Source organism: Anabas testudineus, chromosome 1 (assembly GCF_900324465.2).
Source record: "Anabas testudineus chromosome 1, fAnaTes1.2, whole genome shotgun sequence".
In the NCBI taxonomy this organism is placed as follows: Eukaryota; Metazoa; Chordata; class Actinopteri; order Anabantiformes; family Anabantidae; genus Anabas; species Anabas testudineus.
Window position 1 is genome coordinate 20405105 of NC_046610.1, and position 24233 is coordinate 20429337.

Below are 24233 nucleotides of genomic sequence, written 5' to 3' on the forward strand. Positions count from 1 at the left end.
GTTTTTATTGTTTGAATAAAACACTGAGCTTTTGTCAAGTTTATTGAACTTGAAGCAGAATATACATCAATAAACATATCCACATATTTACAGTACACAATAGGAGTATGTGAAGACCCCGGAATATAATTGAATAATACTGAATTTAAGACTAATTTAAAGAAGACAAGTACCTAAATGCATTGGTCATTAAAGATTAAACCTGACAAATGAAAGCTTGGAAATATGACTCCAAAGAAGACTTTCAACCCTCTTGAGCATTGACCTGTGTTTACACCAAGCCTCAAGAAATTTATTAATGTTTTTTTTTTTTTTATTAACAGTGCTTTGAGGAAATAAATCAACATGTATTTTATAACTTTAGATGTTCTGACACTTCTCAAAATGACAAGTGGTTACTCTGTACATACAAAACTACTAAACTACTTAAAAAAACAAAACAAAAAACTGAAATTTAAAAGGCCAAATTATAAAAGTACTTATGTATAATGCATCACTACCATCTTGATTTCCTAGCAGTCAACCTTCATATCGTCTTACACAAATATACATAATGATAATACTGTACAACCAGGCACAAATTAGAAACACAACTAGGTAAGAGGTGCCTGAGTGGCTTAAAGCACCTTTGGATTAGAAAAATGTTTCCAAGCGGATCTTGAAGTTATTTTCTTGGTGCCTCACTGCAATCCCATAGCGGAGCAGCATCTCTACGTATGGTGGCCAGAATGTGTCGTCTATCGTCACGTAGGGGTCATGTGGGGTCTTCAAGACCTTATTCATAAGCACCTGCAGGGGAAAAGAAGACGGGGTAGACTGGGGGAACGTGTGTAATAACAGTGCAAGGTGCTGAGTATGTAAGGACTCAAACATTTTCACAGTACATAACACTGACAACAACTCCTATTAAATCTCAGCTATAAGATGTGGGAAACTCTGAAGTCAACTGGAAAATTGTGCAATGCTACGTTTGGCATAAACCCAACACTGCATAATGCCACAAACATGCTATTGCCATATTTAGAGGTAGAGGTTTCTTGGCAGCACACCCTAGAAGGCTTGTGAAAGTAGAGGGTGAAATTAATGAGGAAAATTATGGGAAAATCCTGGAGGAAAACCTCATGAAATCTGCAACAGAACTGCAACGTGAGAGAGGAGTTGCTTAAAAAACTACAATGTTAATGATCTAGAGCAGGGGCGTCCAATCCTACTCCTCAAGGGCCACTTTTTCTGCTTGTTTTCCAACCACCCCTGCACTTATAGCTTCTGATTAGCTGAACAAACCTGATCCAGGTAATGAGCAGTAGGTAGGGCAGGGAGAGCAGGACAAGCAGGACAGTGACCCTCAAGCAGCAAGATTGGACACCACTGATCTAGAGTGACAGTTACAGTCATTCTTACTGGCGATGGCAGCGGCCCAGTCTTAAGTGCGATGTGCGCTGGAGCAGGTAGTCTTTAAGTAACCTCTCTGTTTGTGACTACATTCATCCTCCCCCGACCAGTCTCTCTGTCCATGTTGCTGACAACCACTTTGCAAAAATAAACTGCATTGCTGATAATCCACCAGAACTAAGTGGTAGTATGTTATGTAAAATGAGAGAAAATGTCTCTGTTAGAATCCCTTATCATAACTTAACATACAGTAATCGTATTAAAACAATAAAAACTTTTGTCACAACAAAGTTGACTGCTGCATTAAACCTACCTCCAGAATCTCATTAAGAGAAATCAGGTCTTCATTTAACTCCAGTTCAATGTTCTGAAATGACATTTTAAAAATGATAAGCAGAAACTGGAGCATTACCACTGTATTCAAATCAAAACTGGCTGCAAAAGCACAGTCACCAAACCAACCTTCTTCTTCTTGTTTGAGCTAGATTCATTCTGAGGAAGAGGAAGGTGCTTCTCTAGAATGTCTCCCAGAGACTCCATCAATCGTTCCTGGTAGTCCTTTATTTTCTGGATTTTCTCTTTGGTGTCCTGTAGTACACTGTGGAGTGTATAAATATATTTGATCATTACTCTTTTCCTATTGTATTTTGGTATATTTGCATTCATTAGTTTTTGCAGCCTTTAAATATTTCTTTCTTTACACTCTTCCATAATTCTCCACACAGTTTGCTGCCCTTGATTGGAGCTACACATGATAATGTGAACTCCTTTTTACGCTCACACTCACCTGTACTCTGATAAGGTCTCCTTTTCTGCTTGAAGTCTTTCAACGTGATCACTGGCGGCTAACAGTACCTGTTTCTTTTCCTCCAGCCACTTTTGTTCACTAAAAATGAGGAGAAAAAAAAGCCTTTAAATTCTCTCTTCCAATCAATCTTGAATATGATTTATGTACCATAAAAGTGCACTATAAATAAAAAATAAAACTACTAGTAATGTAACTAGTAATGTAACTAAAAGGTTACATACAGTTCTTTTGTTTCTTTGAGTTTGTCTCTCTTTGCTTCACAGCAAGAAACAACCATTTCAAGTTCAGAGCACAGCTTCAGCATCTGTGGAAAACAACGTGGGAACATGGATTTCGTAGTTAGAGCAATGCTTTCCATTTGATAAAATTTTTAATGTTGATGTTTACACACAAACATACCTCTTCTTTTCCAGCTTGAAGTAAAACTTCAGAATTAGCTGACAACGCTGGACAGAGCAAGGTAAATAAACAAGTAAAAACATTTAAAGAGGCAAAAGTTTAGCACAGGAGATAATTACCTAAATTGCATTGAGATGACAAATTATATCACAGTGTTCATGGTCGACCTACATGCAGGCTCTGTTGTCAGCCACTGTTTCAGTTCAGCTTCTGTTGCCATCAGTCGATTTACTGACTATTGGAGATAAAATATTCACAGAATATTACAATAAGTTGGAGGTACAATTAAATTGCTGAATGTCAAACTTACATAATAATAATACTAATTTCATAACACATAAAAAATAATTAAACTTTTCCCATTGTTTAGATGTGCGGGCTTTGCTAAAAAAAAACTTTCAGCAACAAATATCCTGACCAAAGATGATGGTAAAAAACGTATAAGAAACTCACCTGCTCTTGTGGATTCTCACAGAAATCTGGTTCACACAGTATAATCTCATTCTGAAGCTGCAACACAGGGACACAACATCTGAAATGTGTTTTTCATTTTATTCACATCTAGGGATCGGGTGAAGTGAAAGGGTAACTTAGTCTGGTCAACTTCAAGTGTGAGTTTACCTTTTCCAGCGCAGCAAACTGATCCTCACACTGGTCCAGCAGCTCAGACAGAGCAGCCTCTGACAGTTCAGCTGCTGCCCCGCCGTCTGGTTTCAGCTCAGCCTCAGTCTGAGCACAGAAACACACAAGAGTCAAATCTTCCGATTAGGGTAAGTTAAAGGATAGTGATTGACGTCACAGCACTGAATACTGTGCATAGTTAGCGTCGAGTCTTATTAGCTGTCGGCTAACGTTTAGTAATAAGTTCGGGGAGAAGAAATTAAACTTAGTTTCCGTCAACAGGACCGGTATTCTCTATAATACATTTTAACGTTCACGTTATTGTGAACATACATGAACAACAGGGAAAAGTCCAAAGGCATAAAATCTTACCATAGTTTGTAATTTCACTGTTGTATCTTCACAACACGACAGTGGCGGCTCCTTTTCAAAATACCGCCAACTTTGATGACGTAACGACTGCGACAGAGTGTTGAGGAGCGCCGATGCTGCGCATCACTGCGCATGCACAGTAAGTGACTAATGTTTATAAATGAGCTCATCACAGTGGGAATTTATAACAGGGAGCCACAATCAAGTAGATTGGTTTCCCACGAAATGACTCTATTTGTAGAGAAAATCCACATAAAGGTGAGTATAAAGCTTTGTTGTTTGTCTGAAACATGAACATGACAACATGAAGCATCTTTAAAGAAAAATCAAGGACCAAATCAAAGAGCGAGAGATGAAAAAAAAAAACATCCTAACTAAAATGTTACATGAGTCAAAATAACAAAAAAATATATTATTATCATTCTTATTTCATTGAAATGTTTAATTTAGCATAACATAGACTACACACACTCAACACAAGCACACAGCCGCACAGCATGGTTGGTTAACGGCTCACTGTCATGGAGAAAACTGTTCTTTTAGCACCAGCAGGTGTCTCTGTTCATCTCCTTCCTCAGTGGCAGCAGCAGACTAGAGTCTACACCCCCATATCTATCTATCTATCTATCTATCTATCTATCTATCTATCTATCTATCTATCTATCTATCTATCTATCTATTTAATATTGTTATATATATTTTGATGAATCCGTTCATTTGGATGTACTGGTGACTACCACAGGGACACTCTTCTATTCAATTAGAGTATATTTTGTTGCTTTTGCTTTATAAGAAATTAAGCTTTCCATCATATATTTATTCTAGATGAAAACACCACCTCATAATTATAATATTTCTATATTCATTATTACAATATTTACATTCTTTATCTCTTGTCTCATATGAGTTACCCCATAACATTTTCACAGAAATATTTGAGGAGACTTATGTTACTAATGATATGGGCCATGTTTATTTTAGATGCCAACAGACCAGCAAACCTGCTCAAATAACTTAAAGATATTTGAAGAATCATGTAATAATTCTTAATTATTACAAGCAAGCAAAGCAAAGTGTTCAAAACACAAAAGCCAAACTGTATCTCTTCGGAGTCAGATATAAGATATACAGTTTAGTGGTTTGTTTTCAAGCTACATCCTAAACTCACATAGCCTGGATTATTTGAATGATCAACTAGAATTTGATTAATATGCAAATTCCCCAACAAACCGTTCCATTTGAGCCTTCAGCACAGCCTAATTAATCAACAGTTAAAGGAAATTAATACATACATCAATTCTGTCAGGAACATGCTTAGTTCAATCGCCCGTAAAATTGAAGTTTGAAGTATTAACTGGCTCCACAGGAAGGCTATGATTAAAACTCTACAATTCAGCTCTATTTAGATATATAGAGTGATTTAACTCCAGGCAAATATCAAGTCATTTAAAGATCTCCTTTTTATACTTATTCAATAATAATAATAATAAACTGAGAGACTAGATATACATTATTTTATATTATTATTGTATTTATTGGAGACACACTTGAAACAATTAATTCATATAAATGCTAGACCAATGTCTCAGATATTAATTTACACTTTGCACCTCTGACTGTTTTTCCACAAGGTGTGAATAACAGAATAAAAAGTAAGAGAGAGAGAGAGAGAGAGAGAGAGAGACTATAAAAAGGGGAGGGGATGTAAAGTGATGAAAAGAGAGAGGGCCGTACTATTGTTTCAGTAGGGACTCATGCATCAAACTTCAATTTTCCGGACGATTGAAGTAGTGATTTTTTCCATCTTCAAGTGAAATCCTGAAATACACTTAAGACCTCCAGATTAATTACCACGAAGTGGTCCCTCAGCCTGTAGTATTACTTATCACTGGACCCGCCTGACAAGCTCTCATAAAATAAGCAAGTGAAATCCATAAACTTATCCTGCCTTAACACCCTCTCCCTTCATAAATATGCTTGATTCAGAATAGACTGCAGAACACGCACACGCACACACACGCACGTAGGCTACAGGTTAATATGAAAAGAAAGGCATACAGTTTGAAATCAATATGTTTGCAAGTCAGTTGAATTGAATTGAATTGAATTGAATTGAATTGAATTGAATTGAATTGAATTGAATTGAATTGAATTGAATTTGAATTTTTTTTTGGGTGGTACCCACACAACCAAGAGTTATAACATTAACATTAACTAAGCATTAATGAATAATAAAGATAACACTTTTCTTTTACCACCACCCCACTTTTGCACTGATAAGCAGTATTTTAATAAATAAAAAATAGAAAATAACACACTATAATACAGTTGTAGACATATGTACGGGCAGTTCAGGTGTAATATTTACCACCAATTGTAACTTCTTCTATAAAACATTTCTTTTCAAATTAAACCTTTTAATTAAAACGTGTCATTTTATGTGAATACAGTACAGAATACAGCCTCCACATTGCTGTCAACAAACACATTACATGTAGATGCATAGTGTGTTATAAACCATTTATTAAATATTTATGTGCTGTTAATATGTGCAAAATAGAGGTTAAAATAAATTGTTACAAAATGCTTTTACTTCGACTAATTTGAGTATTTACAATAGCCTCAGTCATATAAAGTACTTACAGGCCTGTAAACGTATTCAAGTTGTCCTTAACAAAAAAGTAAAAAAGTAAAAAAGTGAAAAAAAAAAAAAGCAAACATGATAAAACAACTCACAAGAAGACAGCTCTACTTATCATTTCTCTTGACAAAGAGGGTTAAACGGGAGGCAGCCTTTTGAGTTCCACTTCTGGGCACTCTCTCTTTCTCACATAACCATGTTTTCAGCTTCATTAAACTTCTTAAAGACAAAGGAAATAAAGAGGCAGAAGAAGAAAAAAGAGATGAGAAGAAAACAAACAAAAGGACTCCCTAACCAGAGTCTGGCATAAATGTCTGAACTCTTTATGGCTCCCTACTTAACATTAAAAACACTTTCAACAAAATCCATTTCTTGCTTAGAAAACGTTCTTGGACAGAAGTCAAACATATTATTCCGGAGCTAAAAAGCGGAGAAAGACAAGCGGCTCACAAAAAAGGGGCAGTTTCATTGTAATTCATTGACTTGTTCAAAACGCCAGGCAAAGAAAAGGGCTAGACATTAATAGCCGCAGATGCCCTCATGAAGGGAGAGTCTATGTAGGCATTATGGCCTTTGTTCTCGCCCAGTTAAACTGTTTAAAAGGAGGGTTAACTCAATCCATCAAATTGTCTGAAATTGTGAGGAAATTTCAAAAACCATATGGCCTCCAAACGTTTGCGTCCTTTTTGTGCGGTGGGACACACTTGTCTCAGTATTGCTGCCTGCGGGGGACCGGCCCAGCTCCTTTGTGGCTCGTCCCATCAGGGAACGCTGCTCATTTGTCCCCACTTTTCATGCTTTACGCTCAAAATTACGGCCCAGTCCCGCAGAACAAAAAAAGGTCTATAAAGGCCCGGAGAAACTGGCCCAAAACTTTGTGTTTTTTTGTGGCATCCTCGTCCCTTTTCTCCCCCGACACCAGATTTGTGTTTCTCACATAAATTTTTGCCACGAATGGAGAAACACGTCTAAGGGTCAAGAAGCCACGATACGCATTTAGGATGTGAAAGGAGATGTGAGATTCCGGACCACAAAATGTTTAGAGCATCCAAGTAGAAAAGGAAACAATGGGACAAAATAGTGCAGTATAATGCGTCTAAATAGGCCGCTTTTGATAGGTTTACACGGCCAGATTTGGCAAAGAAAGCGTGTTTCTAAAATGATTTTTTTTTTTGTCTGAGGACGGGTTGAAAGAAAACAAAAAACAAAAACAGACTGTTGTATTCACACACACACACACACACACACACACACACATACACACACACAGGGAAAAAAAAACCCTCGATATTAATTCAAGAATTACAACTTAAAAGAAATATTCAGAAAAGCCATTTTATTCCCATAGTAGCCTATATACATTACAGTCTGTGCATTGGTTTTCAAATAATGTCCTGATTTAAGAAAGGCACTTACAGGTGTACAAAACATAACAAACTTAGAACTGGAAATCTATTGTACCAAAACAATAAATCTAAAAAGTAGCGTGTAGCTCGTCAAAATCACCACAATATTAATTGTTAATTGTTGTCTCGCCATCGCTCTAGCAGTCCCATAAGAAAACGCATAACCGTGAATGTCCCACCATCATCATCACCACCATCACCATCATCATCATCATCATGCACTGCAGCGTCGGGACGCCAAAAATGAACTGAAGTCAAGGGGTTACAGTCAGATGACAGCGAGGAGGAGGTGGAGGAGGAGACGATCCGGCAGTAACAACGTGACTCGATGGCGATTTGGCTCACAGAAAAAACACAAAAGCACTTAAGTTAAAAACAAAAGGAAGTAGAAATAAATAGATAATGATCACAAATCAAATCATGCATTTACATGCAAAACATATGGAAAACTGGAGCACTTTCGTTGTGGTGTGTGAGGATATAGGCCTTATTATAGGAAGGGCGATGAAACAGGTGTGTGTGTGTGTGTGTGTGTGTGACAGAGAGAGAGTGTGTGTGGTGTTCTTGTGTGAGTGTGTATGTGTGTCTTTATGTAAAAAAAATAAGTTACTCGTGTCACTTTTGAACATATTGCTTTGATTGCAAGTAGGAACGGTTCGCTAATGAATATATCGTAAAATACCACTGCATATTTCTGGATCTGTGTTCATGCGTCACTATGAATAGGTCTATCTGTGTCGATATAAAAGTCATTACATTTTGGTACATGTTCTGAGATATGGTATACAATATAAGCAGTAAGTTACAAGTCCTCGGGAGGAGTTCTTTTTTTTTTTTTAAAAACGTCTTTTTGTGTTTCTCGACCTCTCGGCCTCACGCTGCGCCATCAGTCATCCACATCAATCTCCACGTCCTCGTCCTCTGAGCACTCTTTACTAGTTGTGTGGTCTGAGAACGGGGACAGCGGCGACGACCGCAGTTTCTGAGCGAGCTCGTGCTCCTGCTGGCCGCCCCGCGACGGGGACTCGGCCCGCGGGTGGCCCAGCGTGCCGTTGGCGCATTTCTCCAAGTCGGCCAGCTTGGCGAGCTTGTCCAAGGGGACCTGTCCGATGGCCTTGGCCGACTCCACGTCGGCCTTCATTTCCTCCAGGTCCCGTTTGAGCTTGGCTCTCCGGTTCTGAAACCACGTGATTACCTGCGCGTTTGTCAGGCCCAGCTGCTGCGCGATCTGGTCCCGGTCGGCCGGGGACAGATACTTTTGGTACAGGAAGCGCTTCTCCAGCTCGTAGATTTGGTGATTGGTGAACGCCGTCCGAGACTTCCGACGCTTCTTCGGGGTGGTTCTCTGGCCGAACAGAGTCATCCCGTCCCGGCCTGCGAGGAAGAGAAAGAGGCTGAGTAAAAATCACTGATTCATGCAGGTGCACAACTTTATCTGCGCCGCTGCGGTCTTCGCGTAAAAGTCCTCAAACGCAAAAAACGGCGAAGAAAGCGATAGGCTGCTGCGTGTGAAACGGTGAAGCCCCTAATCCTTGTGGGAACGGGTAATTACTGGAATATTACACAGACACCACTGGGAAATATTAAGCGACAGACACATAAGGCCCTAATATTAAAGAAAAGAGCAGAGAGAGCGCAGCCGAGAAAATGAACACGCCTTTGTTCGATAAGACATTTTTACAGGAAAAATGTGCATTGATGCACAAAAGAAAAATAAAACAGCTCTGCTCATTCAACATGCACATGAAATAACAGAGTGCAATGCAAGGTGTGACACAAATACCATTCCTCTCTGCTGTGGGCCCTTAAATAAGAGGAAGAAAATATAGAAATGCGTAATATTACATATAGGAAATGTGGATTATTGGGATGTAGATTTACCTTCCGCAGCCTGTAAAACGCTGACTTCCAGCCCCTTGAAGGTTTTGCTTGCCAGCTCCTCCAGCGCGCAGAGCGGGGAGGTCTGGGTGAGGAGAGCCCGGCTGGACAGAGGGATGCTGGACGGACGGTGCTTCTCAGAGGACGAAATTAGATGAGCCGTGCCACAAATTGTGTAACTTCGTTTCACAGACGGTTTGTTCAGGATGTCCTCGATGCTGAAGGGGGTCAGCGGCTTGTTGGAGTTGGCAGGAGGCGGCAAATGGTCCAGCGGACTTCGCCTCCTGTTTTCCACTGCATCACATTTGGCCACTTCTTTGGATGTCATCATTGGTTGTACACAGAGTTAATGCGGGACTTCGTTGAAATACTCAGCGGATAAAAACGAGGGGAAGAAGTCACATAACAGTTAGGAGGTAAAAAAAAAAAAAGACGAAGCTACGGAGGAGAGAAGGTAGAAAGGGAAGTGTTATTCCAAAATGGGATGTCTTCAAAGTGTCGATCCTCGGGAGCAGCAAGTCCGCAGGAGTGAGATGCCTCCCTGAAAATGGCGAGGTCCAAAGAGTTGACGATTACTAACAAGTTATCATTGATTGGTAGGTAATCAATTATCTCCAGTGGCACTTTCGCCCTCTTCCCTTTCACTCTTTGACTTTGTTGCAGTCCAGTGCGGAGCTTTTTGCGACTGGGGGTGTCCCATTAATTAGGACGCATGGCTGGAAGGAGGAGGAGCCCGGCGGAATTATAATGCTTTGTGCTCTTATCATCTTTGGTCTAATTTAGTCGTGTGGTGAGATACCAGAATAGGTATATGGGGTAAATGAGGGGGATCGAAGAATGAGAGAAAGATAGCTAGAGAGAGAGAGAGAGAGAGAGAATGAGAAAGAGGGAGTTAGGGGGAGAGAAATCACAATCCGTAGCCTATTTAAGCGTTTTTACGCGTAAAAACTTCAGTTTGAGTTCATCAGGAGTTTCTAGACTTTTATTTAAAGTATGTGGATTATCCGGATGATGTCAAAAAGATAAGTCGGCTCAGGGCTTATTTTAAATGCCGCAGCTATAGAAGGACACTTTCCTCGACCCAAAGCGTGGATGATCCTTTCTTTTTATACATTACCTTTATGTTTTATAAAGGTAATGTAGAGCTGGGCCATATATCAGCTCTGATGATACCTTCTGTGGGACGGGAAAGAAGGAGCAGCATGCGTCCCTCCCAGCAACGCCAAATCCGGGCCATAACTCAGACGAAACGGCTCCTTTTATATCATCTGAGAAATATTTCATCTCCTCTCAAATTCCCCTGCGTCCTCCAGGTTTGACATGACGGGTTTATTTTGGATGCTGGTCTGAAAAAAAAGACAAAAAAAAACTAAAAACAAAATCTATAACAGAGTATTTACATAGGAAAACGAATTTACCCAGGAGGACAAAAAATGGGCTTTTATAAATTACTTTTTTTTTAAATGCAAGGACAGAAAATTGTAGTTTATTGACATTTTCATGACATTTCTGTTGTAATTTTACTGTGGAAAAGGGGAATTTGGAGGATTTTAAACCTGTGATGCTAAGATATATTTTCTATTATCATTATTATTATTATTGTTGTTGTTGTTGTTGTTATATCTACGTCGTGTGTTGTCGGTGTTGGCGCTGTTATTTATATTTGGGATCTTATATGTAGCATATTGGATGTCAGATCAGGAGGCTGTAACTTAATTTTGCAGTGATTATAGTTTCACACCACTGTAGGCGCCAGTGAAAATAAAACATCAACAGAGTGATGAGGATACGATGGTGATGATGATGATGATGATGATGAGGGGAGGGGGAGGATAAATACACAGTCGTCTTTATTATTCTAATATTTGTATAATACGACAGAGATGCTTATTTAAATATTTCCAATAGAAATGTATTTAATTACGTTCCTACAGTACTATATATCATGACCATTTTTTATCAGCGTTGTTACTTTATACAGAACAAAATTCGTTTTCTAAAAAACTGTAACAACTTTTTTTAATGGCATTTGATTTTTCTCTTATTTAGCAGCCTATCACCGTTCAAGTTAATTAATTTTTTCTATTTTTCTTTATATATATTTAAATAATATGCAGTATTATGCCACCAACTAAGAAAACTTTATTTTTCGTTTTTTTAAATTGAGAAATAAAAATCTGTGTGTGCCAGTTTGCAAAGAGCTTCTCCAGTGTCTAGTTGAACTCTGTCAGGTTATGAAGGCAAATATCAGCCAGCACAGTTTGTGTAACTTTTAATGTGTTTTCTGTGTGTTTTCCTGTTTTTAGGTCATCACAACTTCAACTATACTTTTACTTTGAAACCATTTGGAAATACAATAGTATAAAAAAAAGAATTAGTAGAAAGACAGATAGAAAATAATGCTCTAAATTTCTCAAAATATGGCAGGTGTTAAACTTGACTTTTATTAATGCAAATATTAGCAAAACCAATTACCTGCATAAAAACCTGTACATATAGTTTAGTGGTTCCACTTTTTCCAAGCAGAATATTTCTAGAAATATTATTAACACTTTTTAGCACTTTCTTTAATTGGTTATTTAAAATCAAACTATAAAAACAGTAAACTAGAGCTGAATTCAGCAAATTGTTTCTTCTCTTGAAATCAGATGTGTCTGTCTGCAGCCAACCGAGCTGTGGAAGATCATGGTGTTCAGTGCTGCCCAGCCTGTTTATTAAAGACAGATATTTGTAGTGGTGTGTCATCATCTCTGTGTCTGGCTTGCCAAGGTCAACTACACTGCCCGCCTCTCAACTCTCCTTTAGCCAGAGAACTTAATCTGTTAAGCTACTAGACTGTGCAGGGGACACTACTTGGCAGGGGACAGAAAACACTACATCACTGATTGTCTGGAAAATGACTCTCTCTGATCCACTGTTTACTCAAAAACTCATGTTTTCTGTGTATTTCTGAATATCACATATATGTAAGAGGATATAGCAGGTTTTCTTTGGAAGGTGCGGTGGATGCTTTTGTAGTGATCATCGCTTTGCATTGAAATGATATCTGTAATAAAACTAGAAAAGCTCTGGTTAACCATAATCCAGTGTTAGTTCAAAACACCCTACCATCTTCCACTCCTTGGACATTCATAAATGCATTTATCGAACACAATAGCTCTATTTCCTCCCAACCAGGTGTTGATTTAGGCCTACCACACTGTGCTCCGTTAGCTGAAAGTGCTATCCTGCAATATGTCTTGGTGACCTCATACAGCAGGAGACACAGTGCTCACTGCAGGCTTAGGTTGAGATCAGACAGCTGCAGGGGAACTATCCACAATGTAACCATTTTGTGAGACCCCAAAGATGGGTGTCATGTCTCTGCTATCCCAAAGGCCTACCTGTTATCTAACATGACACCAGATATAGATACAGAGGGAGGAAGAGAGGGAGAGATAGCCTGGCTCAGATGTGTCTCACTGTTTAAAATGTGCTGTATAAATCACATGTCATTACCAGAGGTCACTAGTGGAGGCTCGCCATTGGATAGTTCCCTCGCAAGGACTGGTCTGGTTGGAGGAGAGTGGATTTATCTGGCTGTTGGATCTCTGGAGAGGCAGCCATATTTTATGTGACTAGAGATGTAATAACAGGCCTCTGACAAATCCCTGACGGCCTGGCTCTTCCTGCCTTGCAGTGCAGTGCCAGTGCTGCTGGAACGGCGGATCACAAGCAGCACTGCACCGAGCCGAGCAGCAAACTGTTTTCTCCAGGGCCGGGAGCACCTTGCTACGACTTTCACATGTCAACGTGTTAAAGGGTCGGTTCACCTAAATAGCAGTCTCTTAATTACTTATGTCAAGCTGACAGATTTAAACAAGTTAAAGAAAGCCTACAATGCAGTAGCGTAAACAGGAATAAAATGCAACAGAAAATACTTTAAAGTGAGACTGTCAGATGTGACACAGGAAATAAAACATTTTTGTTCTCACGAATAAAATGTTGAATGTGTGTAAAACAATAAGGTGAAGCCTTATTCATTTGAATGCACAGAGGGGTATTGCTGTCTTTACTGGGACTGGTATGACTATCAGCTTATTGATAATGATGGTGGCTGTGTTAGCAAACATTACATATTAATGTGGAACAGATATCACTGAGTCAGTTTTTTAACATTAAGACTTCCATAATGGCAGCAGAAATCCCAGAGATGTATAACTAATCTAAAAAGATCAAACCAAAACTAGCTGAATGGCAAAAAAATTCTCAGGTAAAATGGGAATCCTTTAATTAAGCATAAATATCAAAATGTAAAAATACTACTATTCTGCAAAAAAAAAAAAAAAAAAAATTAATTAATAAAACTGAGTGAGTGTGTACTAATTCTATAATCCTGTAGGTTTATTACTAAAATGGAAGCAGAAATTTAAATAAAATAGACAAATTTAAAAAATGTATCTCAATGCCACAGAATTCAAGAAAATCTATTTACTTAAACAATTAAAAACATTTTTTTATTATTTGTCTGAACTGGTCCTTTAAATACAATGCAGTAGATTTTTAGGATTTTACCTTAATCCAAACAAAAAAGAAATTATCTTTCCTATCATTCGAAAAAAGGCTGAGGATCACGGCTCTTCCCATCCACCAAACAAGAAATCAATCAAAAGAAACATAAAAACTGAGTTGAACGCAACAGTCAGCAAAGCACAAGTCATGGCATTATCTCCATGTAAGGAAAAGCAAAAACAGGTGCACACTCTCCCAAGAAATACAAGAAGCGCTGAAGCTCCCCCATGGGGAGAGCAGAACGCAGAGTTACTCTCTCCTTAAAGAAACCTTTTCATGGGTCTGTGGCTGTAATAATACAAAATACGCTCACAGCCATGGACTCTAGAAAGAATCATTCATTCAATAAATAGTTTGACACCGATGTATTAATGCCGTGAGGGTCCCAAAATTGTTTTCTTTTACCTCATGATGGTGATGAAACCGAACCCCATAAGATCTGTTTACTGTGTCTTACCTGGTGGAACAGTTGCTGCTCTCACACTCGCCTGCCAGCCGGTAACAGACTGGCTTCACGCCCCTGATCATCCTGGTGTGGTTTGGGGCCTGTACGCTTGTAGTTGGCGCAGCCTGAACATAAGAATTGCTAATTTACAGAAAGCACACTTTCAAATTGCACATATGTGGCCATAGGAAACGAATCCATCCCACGACAGCTCTGGCCAATAACCCACCTCTGAAAACACGTTTCGCCTCGTTTTTATTCATCCTTTCACAATCTGCTCAACAATAACACAACAAAGTGCTTCCTGTGAACATTTTCTCTCACTTCTCCGCACTCGCAGGATGCTGATGAATCTTTCCACTGCTTCATCTAAATGTTCTTTCCTTTCTCATCCACACTTCACCATAAAACACAGTAAGCAGTGAAGCTGAGGGATTGTGTTATTTGGGATGGCCAGGGTGGAAAGGATTATTCACCGCCTTTGGTAATAAAAACTGCCAGAGGACAACTGAGGAGAATTATGACAGCAATCCTTTAGTTTTCATTTGGTGAGGGTGCTTTTTTTATTTTTATTTGATGCAAAGACTTACAAAGGAGTATAAAGAGACCTTAAGGTGAAAAACAACTGAAAATCTAATTTGTCATATTCAGAAGTGTAAATACCAACTGCACTTCTGCTGATTACTCACATGTAAAGTTATAAATCAAACTGGGGTTTTATTACCTGTTTATTTTTTATTTTTTTTTGCAGGCTACAAATACCTGCTCAACACTTTCTTACCTGTGATCCGTCCTTATCTAAAACAAAGGCTCTCTATGGGTACAGAGCTATGTACTGTTTGCCTTTGTAATCCAGATCGCAGTTTATATAATTCAAACATGTGTTTAAATTAAGATAAGACCACAGGGCCACTCTAATTACATGAAACGGGTTTGGGTTGTGTTAATTCAAGGCCCATAGGGACGTTTCCAATATGGCCACATGGGGACAAATGCCGACAGGTCAGCTGTTCTTTCTTGAGGAGAGAAATCTCTGTCCTTCTCCTGCTTTCATCCTCCTCATTCCTTCCATCCTTTTGTCAGTCATTTCCTTCTCTCTCACTCTTCTTTCTGTCAAGTCACCCTCCCAACACACACACACACACACACACTGTTTTTGAGAGATGGCCTCTGTCTTTCAATTAGCCTGCAATGGCCCTCTTACAAGGCTGGCGTCTGGCGAGTTAGGCCCGCAGCAGATGCTGCTGTGGTTTGGCCGTTCATCTGCAGCCTGCAGACTGTATTGAATAGTCATTAGGGTGGAGCTGACTATTCATGACAGAAGAAGTGGCTTTGTGTGGGAGGGGATGCTACAACATGCAGGTTATCTTTATTCTCTTGTTCTCTGTGGGTTTTTCACAGCGTTAAAGGAAGAGGACTCTGATTAGGAGGATCAACAGATAATAAAAGATAACCTTAATTGACAGTTATCACCCGTGTGACTTCTTTTTCTGATGGGTTGGTTGTTATGGTATGTTGTGTAATTTTAATCAGAGCCAGAGAAGAGAAAGCAGGAAAAGGAAGAAACAGAGAGAGAGACAGCGACAGAGAGCCCCCCGATGGGCAGAAGACACACGAGCCAGTCTGTTGCATTTGTGTATGATTTGTCAGCTCTCAGTGGGTCCGTTCATGAAGCACCTGGCAACCCTGCACAGAGGAATATGGTTGCTGCCATGACCATACCCCAACACACACACTACCATATGCCCCCATTGTCATTTCAATGAGCTCGGACAACATTCACTTTCGCCTCCTTTCAGCAAATGCTATCAATACAAACCCCATGTGGAGGGGCCCAGGTCAAGAGGGAGACTCACTACAAAGTGGCCGCTGACACACAGAGAAGCACTCACACACTCATGCATACACACACACACACACACACACACACACACACACACACACACACACACCCTGCTGCGTCCCTCTGCTCCTCCGCCCCCTCTTCTCCTGAACCCCCGTAGGCTGGACTGAGGAAATGTGAATTAGCTTCATCAATGCAGAGGTTAACACTGCGCAAAGATGATGTTGACCTCTTGTTGTATTCTTGGTTTGATGTCTTTCTTAGGGCCAAATGCTTATGAATAAAAATGGCAAGGAGAAAGGTTGACAAGGGATTTGTCTGACTAATGCCAAGGGAAAACCCCTCAGGGAAAGCCTGGTTAAGCCCAACACCACTGATTCCCCCCTGCAGTATTATCAATCATAGAGTGACTCACACAGTGCTCTTATTGTTTTTGCCATAATTGCGTCAGAATAGCTTTCATTTGTCTCCAATGAAAAGTGTCTGCATTCATCATGCTAATACAGTGACAACATAAATATTAAACATGGCAACCTACAGCGCCTTCTGAAACATGTACCATTTCAAATGTGTACGAAACATATGTGCTGGCTTGTTGTGTCTGTGTGGTAATAATGCCCAATTTTAATTCATTGTAATGTAATAATTATTCACATAGTTGCTGTGGTTACATACAGCCTAATTTTGTTGTTGTGGAAGTGGAGACTGAAATTTAAGAAAAATAACAAATGAATAGAAAACCTAGAAGAATAAAAACATGAGCGCATTCCCCTAGAAATACATGAAAAACATCTGTCTGTCTTGAACCAACATTAAATAATAAAGAGGAAATGAACCTAAAGGGAAAAACTAAATCTGAATTGTGCAAAATGACAGCTTTATGCAGTATCTGATTTCACAGAATCAGCACTAATCTTACAACAATTTAAGAAGGATGTGATGGCATCCTCCATAAAAGTGTTAATGGCAATAACTATTGAGAATAGCCCAGAAAACCTAAGGGCCAGTGGAGTGAGGTGGGGTCTCAGCCTTTAACCCTGATATAATTGAAAAGCATGTCAGTGTTGGTTGGTTACACAGCGATTCAAAATGGCTTGTTTAAGAGTGACACTAAAAACACGAACTCGAAGCTTGTTTCATGATCAAAAGTGTGTTTTTGGTGGCATTTTGTGTTTGTGTGTGTGTGTGAGACTGTAGTAATAGTAGTGTGATGCAGGTGCTCATTGTCTCCGCACAAACACATTAAAGACTGCTCACACCCACACACACTCACATATTACATGCTCCACAGGGCTTGGGTTTGTCTTTATGAGTTTATTAAAAGTGTCTTGTTTCATATCATGCTCTCCCAGCAAAGAACCATATACCTAATATATCACACTGTTATTGTAGGTAATTAAGTCCAAAACTTGGTCTTGTATGGCTCCTGTTGTGCATAAGCAAAATTGACCATTTTAATTGCAGAGAAAATATTTGCTTGCACTTTATCTAGCGTGAAAGATAGTATTACTCTTCCTAATATTGAAGAAGGAGGAGGACCCTGAGAAGATAGCACAGGCATTCATTATACTAACAGTCCCCTTTAAAAATGAATGGTAATGAGACACAACAGCTATTTACTTTGCTTTAATGCTGTGGCAAGTAGCAAGTATGCCCCCCCCCCCCCCCACCCCCCCACCCTTTCAGCAAATACTCCTGCTGCTGCCCAAAGCTTTTTAAATCTTCCAACTTGTTACACTGCAAAACACAACATTGCATTAAAAATGTAAGAGGTATGAGATGAGCCCAAACAAATCTTCTTCTTTGCTGATTATCCTGCTAATCAGTGCAATGTAGCATCTGGATTCTACTGCTGCTGCCTGCCACGCACCTTCACTCTTTTTTTATTATTATTATTATTATTATGGAAGAGAAAATATCACAGCTTCCTCATCCATCATTCATCATTTTAAATTTCATGCTAACACTTTCCCTTCCTCTTTTGCCTCTCCTTCTTCGTCTCAGTACCGTGCAGTATTTGTCACAGCGGGCCCAATAACCTGCATCCCTCTTTCTCCCTAACAGATGAGTGTGGCCTGAAGGAGGAAGGCTGCCATTCATCCAGATCTGTGCCTGCTCCTGCCGTTTAAACCAGAGCAGGCTCGACTAATGCTCCTGCCTCACTTCTCTGCCGCGCTGCTGCTTTATAGGCTTTGTTCGAGGCAGTTCCTTTATTCCCCCCTCTATCCATCTTTTTCATATTTCTCACCTCCTAATTCTTTCTCTCTCCCCTCATCCCAGCCTCATTTCTGTCCTCTCAGCTTCTCTTGTGCTTTCATTTACCTCTTTTACCTTTCACATCACCTCTTAACAATTGCTTTTCCCATCTCCTACTCCTGGAAAAAAACAACAACAAAACAAACCAAACCGAAAAAAAAAAAAAAAACAGAAAAAAAGAAAGGGGGTCTTAGATGAGAAGTCGGTGGCGTTGAGCCGAGGAGGACACACTCCACTTAGATAAATATCCCCATCGCTCTGAGCAGAGCCAGGGAGATTTATTCATCCGCCGAGCTGGCAGAAAATTGACTTGTTTCATGGGGGCAGGCTAGTGACGCATCGCCATGAGAGGCAAAAAGACAGGAGGGAGGGAGGGAAGAGGGGAGATAAAGAATGATAAAGAGAGAAGCCACAAGGAGAGGGAGAGAAAGAGAAAGAAGAAAAGAGAGAGATGGAGAGGAAAAAGAGGAGAAAGAGTAAAGCGATTTAGGGAGTGGGGAGGGAGAAAAACGATAAAGAGAGATGAGAGAGTGATGTCCCTCCCCTTGTACCAGAGGATAAAGCCAGTGGGGTGGTGAAACAGTGATGAGGGAAATGGCACAGCTGACATTTATATAAGAGGATATTGATGAAGCAGAGACAATAGCAGACTCAATCCACTCCTCCTCTACCTCTTTTCCCTCCTTTTCCATGTTTACTACTTTTCGCTCTTCCTCCACTTGTCTTATCTCCTCTGTCTCCTTCCACTCCCTCTGTCTTTGGACTGACAAAGCACCGTTATTGGCCACTACATCCTCATTGAGAGAGAGGGGCCACAACCTTGGGTGACTTAAGACTACAGCCACCAATGCATCACAGTGATAATCCCTTATTTCCTGTCTTCCTGCATCGCCACCACTCCAGCCGGCATGCAGCAGAACTGTCCCTTAACAGAAAAACTACTGTGTTCCTGAGTGTTGTATCACGGCCATGCTAACACAGCAAATAGAGAGGAGACGAATGCTGCTTCCCCTCTGCTTTTCTGAAGAGGTGTGGTGAATGGAGGCGTATGTGTTTGTGGGTCTATTTGTGTGTGTTTACTTTGAATGTGTGTGTCTGTAAGTGCGTATGTGTTCTGGGAGCGATGGGGCGTGGAGGATTTCTGCTTGTATCAGCACATGGGTTGCACCGGGAGAGAGGTGTACAGGGGAAAAAGATGGGGGAACTGGGAATCTGAGTGCGTGTGTGTGTGTAAGAAAGAGAGAAAGAGAGCTAGGGAGGGGGTGGTTACCAGGGAGTGGAGTATAATTTAGTCGCACCGAAGCTCAAGGCTCATGTCAACCTTGGATAGAGACCCAGGATGATAATTTGAATTGGGAATTAAGTCACCAATCAATGGTTATACTTATGCTGAATCAGTGGTTTATTAAGGGAGGAGAACTCAATCATCTGATTGCGTGTGTGTGTGCGTGTGAATTTGTGTGCGTAGGCATGCACATTTGCAGGTGCATTTATGAAAATGTGAGAATTAGCACTCTCCTTTTCTGTGGGACAACATGCAGATGTTTTATAGCATATTTGTTTGTCAGTGGAATAATGCAATGGGGAGGGATGCATCGGCTGTATTTTAACACGTAAACCTTCACCTGCAAGGGCCAGTCTACTTAGAGGTAAACAGATAAGAACTCCAAGTTGAAAGACAACACTATACATGGCTTGTCCAAAATACACAACCGTAACCTTTCACTGTTCTTCCACAGTTTAGGCACAGACACAACTTAGTAAACGATGGAAACATTGTTAATTTAACCATCACAACCAGTTTCTTATAAAATAACAGCATCACACTACTTTGCCTTGCTTCTGACACAAACAAGTAATATTTCTCAGAGAACTGGCGGCTGTAACAAGTCACCTACCAGTAGGCCAGGAAGTGAATCTCACTGAAAAATGCTGTAATCAGATGACAATAGGAATTGTGATAAAAGCAACTGCTCAACTAAAGTCTATTAGAGAGAATTTACATTTTATGACATTAAAGCTTAACATTAAAGCCACTAAACACTAAAGCACTGGTGACATCAACAAGATAAGTCAAACGAAGAACTGTGAGATAGTTGAAAGCTCTGATGTAAAGTAAGTCAGACCTTTGATAATAAGATAATACTAAAATACTAAATTACTATTCTGTATTAAAATCATGCATTTCACACATATCTCACCTAACAAATGATCACATAGAGTTAGTGTGGTTAACTGTTCACACCCAGCTTTACAAACATTGTTGAGCGTATCAAAGCTCTGTATCAGGCCCGTGCACAGTGGGTGTCTGTGGGGGCTCTAATCCCTGTCTCCAGTTAAAGGTCTCTTCAACATAAACTAACACTGTGGGGTCCTATGTCCTATACTTTTTTAATCTTATCAATGCCTCAAAATTTATATAACTTCAGTACTGTAAGGTACAACAAACTCATTGATATCCTTTTTTTTCAGCACAGCATAACATTTTTTAAGCAGTGAAATCACATTACAATATAAAAAGTTGTAAAAAATGAAGCAAAAACCCTAACCTTAACCCTATTGTCTTCAAATGTACTATAATGTAAAAATAATGTATTTACTTTTGATGTTACTTCATTTTCTTTTTTTCACTTCTGAAATCTTTGAAAAGATTTTTTCTTAAACTGTACAAATAGAGATCAATCTCAGTAACAAACAATGAAACAATAAAAAAACTGTTTCATCAGGGACTCTATGGATGCATCTTATAATGAATGCCAATGGAGTTGGTGTCCACTAAGAGGAGTTCTTACTTTAAGAGAACCAGCAAACAACACAGGTGAATATTTAATACAAATGTGTTGACATTAATACTAGTCAGGGTTGTCAAATCTGATGTGCACTATTATTGGATTGGTCACTTTTCTGTTTGTTCTTTCATTCATGGTAATTTCAAAGGCTAGCATTAGCAATTTAATTAACCACACATGTGAATTCACCTCATTGGGAGATTTTAAAAGAAAAGTTTAGCAAAATTTCAAAATAACATAGCTACAGTATAACTCCAGGTGCTTTTGTGCTTTAAACACAAGCAACAAACATCTATCCAGTAAGACCTCACCAAGACCGAGACTCATTGTGCTTGGTAACAGACAGAGTTTGCATATAAGTTTAAGGCTTGTGACCTTTTCTAACTTTAACTAAATGGATGAGCCTCAATGAAGAAAAGATTTTTGGATGTTTTATGTTTATCACATGTACTATGGGGATCCTACCTGTGTGACACTGCAAGTCATACAGTATCAAGTGTCTTTTTTTTTCACCAACTTAGTTTCTAGTTCATAGGGTACCAGCCCTGTAGCATGACCAGGTATTCAGTAACATATGAATAAACAGATTTTTGTGTGTTAAGTGTCCCCGATACACTAGTAATTAGTCAAAAATAAACACTTTAATTTCCTTAAAAATTCATTTAATAAAACTAATTTCAAAAAAGTTGGGACATTGTGTAAAATCTTCACAAAAGCAAAATGCAATGTTTGCAAATCTCTTAAACCCATATTTTATTCACAATGGAACATAAAAACATATAAAATCTTTAAACTGAAAATGGCAGCAACATGCCTTAAAAAATGTTGGCACAGGGCCATGGTGTAGTATCGCCTGTTCTATTTTATTGAATTACATCAATGCAAAAACTGTGTCTAGTGATATGATATAAGTGATATGAGCACATTACAGGTTAAGTTCATGGATTACTACTATTACATGTTCCAAAATACATATTATATTAAATTAAAACTGCATATATATATATATATTTGTGTGTTATTAACATATCTGCCAGGGTGCCAGGTTTGTAGTCCATTATTACTGCATTTGATGTCTACTTTAGATATTCAACAGCTCATAAATAATTGATGCTGGATACATTTCAGTTCGTAGCCAAAATCTATTTGGGTTTGATCCTCAGCAATACTTTAACTCCCCACTGTCTAACATGGCAAAACTATAAAACACCCTCAAACAAACAACTAAAACACACCAATTTGAAATGACCTCAGGTTTCCTTGAGGGACTGTAAGGTGTGTGTGTGTGTGTGTGTGTGTGTGTGTGTGTGTCTCTGTAATTTCCACATATGAGAGTGTTTGTACCTCTGGAGTCTCGGCAAATGTGAGTGGCAGCCGTGCTGGAGAGGCATTGTGACCTTCTCCCTCTGGACTGTAACTCAATCAGAGCTCAAGGCGTGACACCGTAACCCTGCGTGGCAGGAAGCGGCCTGGCTGCACCACTCTGCTAATGCCTTCACTAACGGCCGTGACCGCACTGCGCTCATATCCCCCTGGAAAACAAAGCTACTCCACTGCCAGTTCCTTACGAATGAGAGATAAGCCTGTTTTTCATGATTCACCGCAAAATGTGTGTTCAGGACGACAAGTTCACAGGTTACCGGCTCTCCGATTACATGTTCATTAAGGGAATTAATCATGCTTCTGTAGCAGCTGGATTAAGAAAGTATCTGCTTTCCTTGCAGGCATCCTCTCGAAATGGCCTATAGAAACAATGTGTATTAACCATGATAATAAAAAAAGGCCTGGAAATGGACAACGGCCAGTTTAAAGAACATGAGCCTGGGTGTTGATTTTTCTCAGGCTATAAGGTGGCATTGGGTTAGTTCATAACACTTGTAGATATTTAGATAAGGAAAGCTAGCTAATCAGATTATGTGGAGCTTATGTTGCTGTGCTTACAGACACCTGCATGCCCACTGAAAGCATGATGTGCATATGTTGCTGTTTCACTACACTCCCTCATACTTTCATTATCTTGCTGTTGTATAGGGAATGTTTTAAAAGTCTATATCTGGTGGGACATACCTTTGAGCAATTGTTGCTCAAGAGGAATAAACATTGCTATTTTCAGTTGTGTATTAATACACATTTGGAACTTGTGCCAGTATTTACAGCTTCAAGATGGTGTACATGGGATTGACTCAAAATAAGCCACAATGGAGATGTTCATTTATGAAGGAACATGTGACCCACTGTAACAGTGTGGCTCAGTGATGTGTTTCTAATAGTGTTTGGACAACAACATGCTACAGATGAAGAGGATATAGCAGAACTTTGCCACACACATAATACGTGTCAGTAGGATCAATCCATTGTTGGTTTTGGTCTTTCATGGGCTTTGGCTCATTAACAGACTTATCCTTTAATGACTGGGGCCCTTTATTATTGAGTTACCCACTGTCTAATAAGCTATCAGTCTGGAGTTATGGATCTTGATCCTCAAAGTCAGACTAGCAGCACTTTTTTATAATGTAAGTGGATGAACTGTCCATTGGGGTCGTCTTCCTAATGAATGATTTATTAACCATTAATAAAAATAGTGCCTTCAGCTCTTATAGCCTTCATATAATATATGTATGATACAGTCATTTAATCATGAATGATTAAAACAGAAACATTTATGAGATTGTCAGCAGCAAGGCCTCAAACCAGTGAACAAACTCAAATAATGCTTCCTGTAGTAATCAACTGAATGCCTTCTCACTAGTATTCGTGCATAAGTTGCATGTAAAAATAGATGATCAGGCCTTTATGTTCATACATGTGGTGGAACAGGTGCAGCTTTTCAAA

The 24233-nt window shown here is 39.4% G+C and overlaps 2 protein-coding genes across 2 annotated transcripts; both read right to left on the reverse strand.

The window, feature by feature from the left end:
* Positions 1 to 33: 33 nt before the first annotated feature.
* On the reverse strand, positions 34 to 3692 carry cenpk (centromere protein K). Its single transcript, XM_026360150.1, has 10 exons — positions 3593 to 3692; positions 3221 to 3328; positions 3053 to 3109; positions 2771 to 2834; positions 2600 to 2646; positions 2422 to 2504; positions 2180 to 2278; positions 1855 to 1990; positions 1706 to 1759; positions 34 to 789 (listed from the first exon to the last, which is right to left on the reverse strand). Exons 1-10 carry the CDS (start codon positions 3593 to 3595, stop codon positions 634 to 636), a joined length of 807 nt encoding a protein of 268 aa, XP_026215935.1. The 5' UTR covers positions 3596 to 3692; the 3' UTR covers positions 34 to 633.
* A 4833-nt stretch (positions 3693 to 8525) lies between these two features.
* lbx1b (ladybird homeobox 1b) lies at positions 8526 to 9848 on the reverse strand. The gene is made up of 2 exons (XM_026360444.1): positions 9521 to 9848; positions 8526 to 9013 (listed from the first exon to the last, which is right to left on the reverse strand). The coding sequence occupies exons 1-2, from the start codon at positions 9846 to 9848 to the stop codon at positions 8526 to 8528; spliced, it is 816 nt and encodes a 271-aa protein (XP_026216229.1).
* Positions 9849 to 24233: the final 14385 nt, after the last annotated feature.

Bases quoted from the DNA above. Each gene is read 5' to 3' on its own strand.
- cenpk (XM_026360150.1), bottom strand. The intron at 1,991-2,179 runs GTGAGTGTGAGC...TACACTCCACAG, and splicing joins GAGACCTTATCAGAGTACAG to TGTACTACAGGACACCAAAG. The intron at 790-1,705 runs GTAGGTTTAATG...TTTCCCCTGCAG, and splicing joins CTCTTAATGAGATTCTGGAG to GTGCTTATGAATAAGGTCTT.
- lbx1b (XM_026360444.1), bottom strand. From the start codon at position 9,848: ATGATGACATCCAAAGAAGTGGCCAAATGTGATGCAGTGGAAAACAGG. The intron at 9,014-9,520 runs GTAAATCTACAT...TCTTCCTCGCAG, and splicing joins CGTTTTACAGGCTGCGGAAG to GCCGGGACGGGATGACTCTG.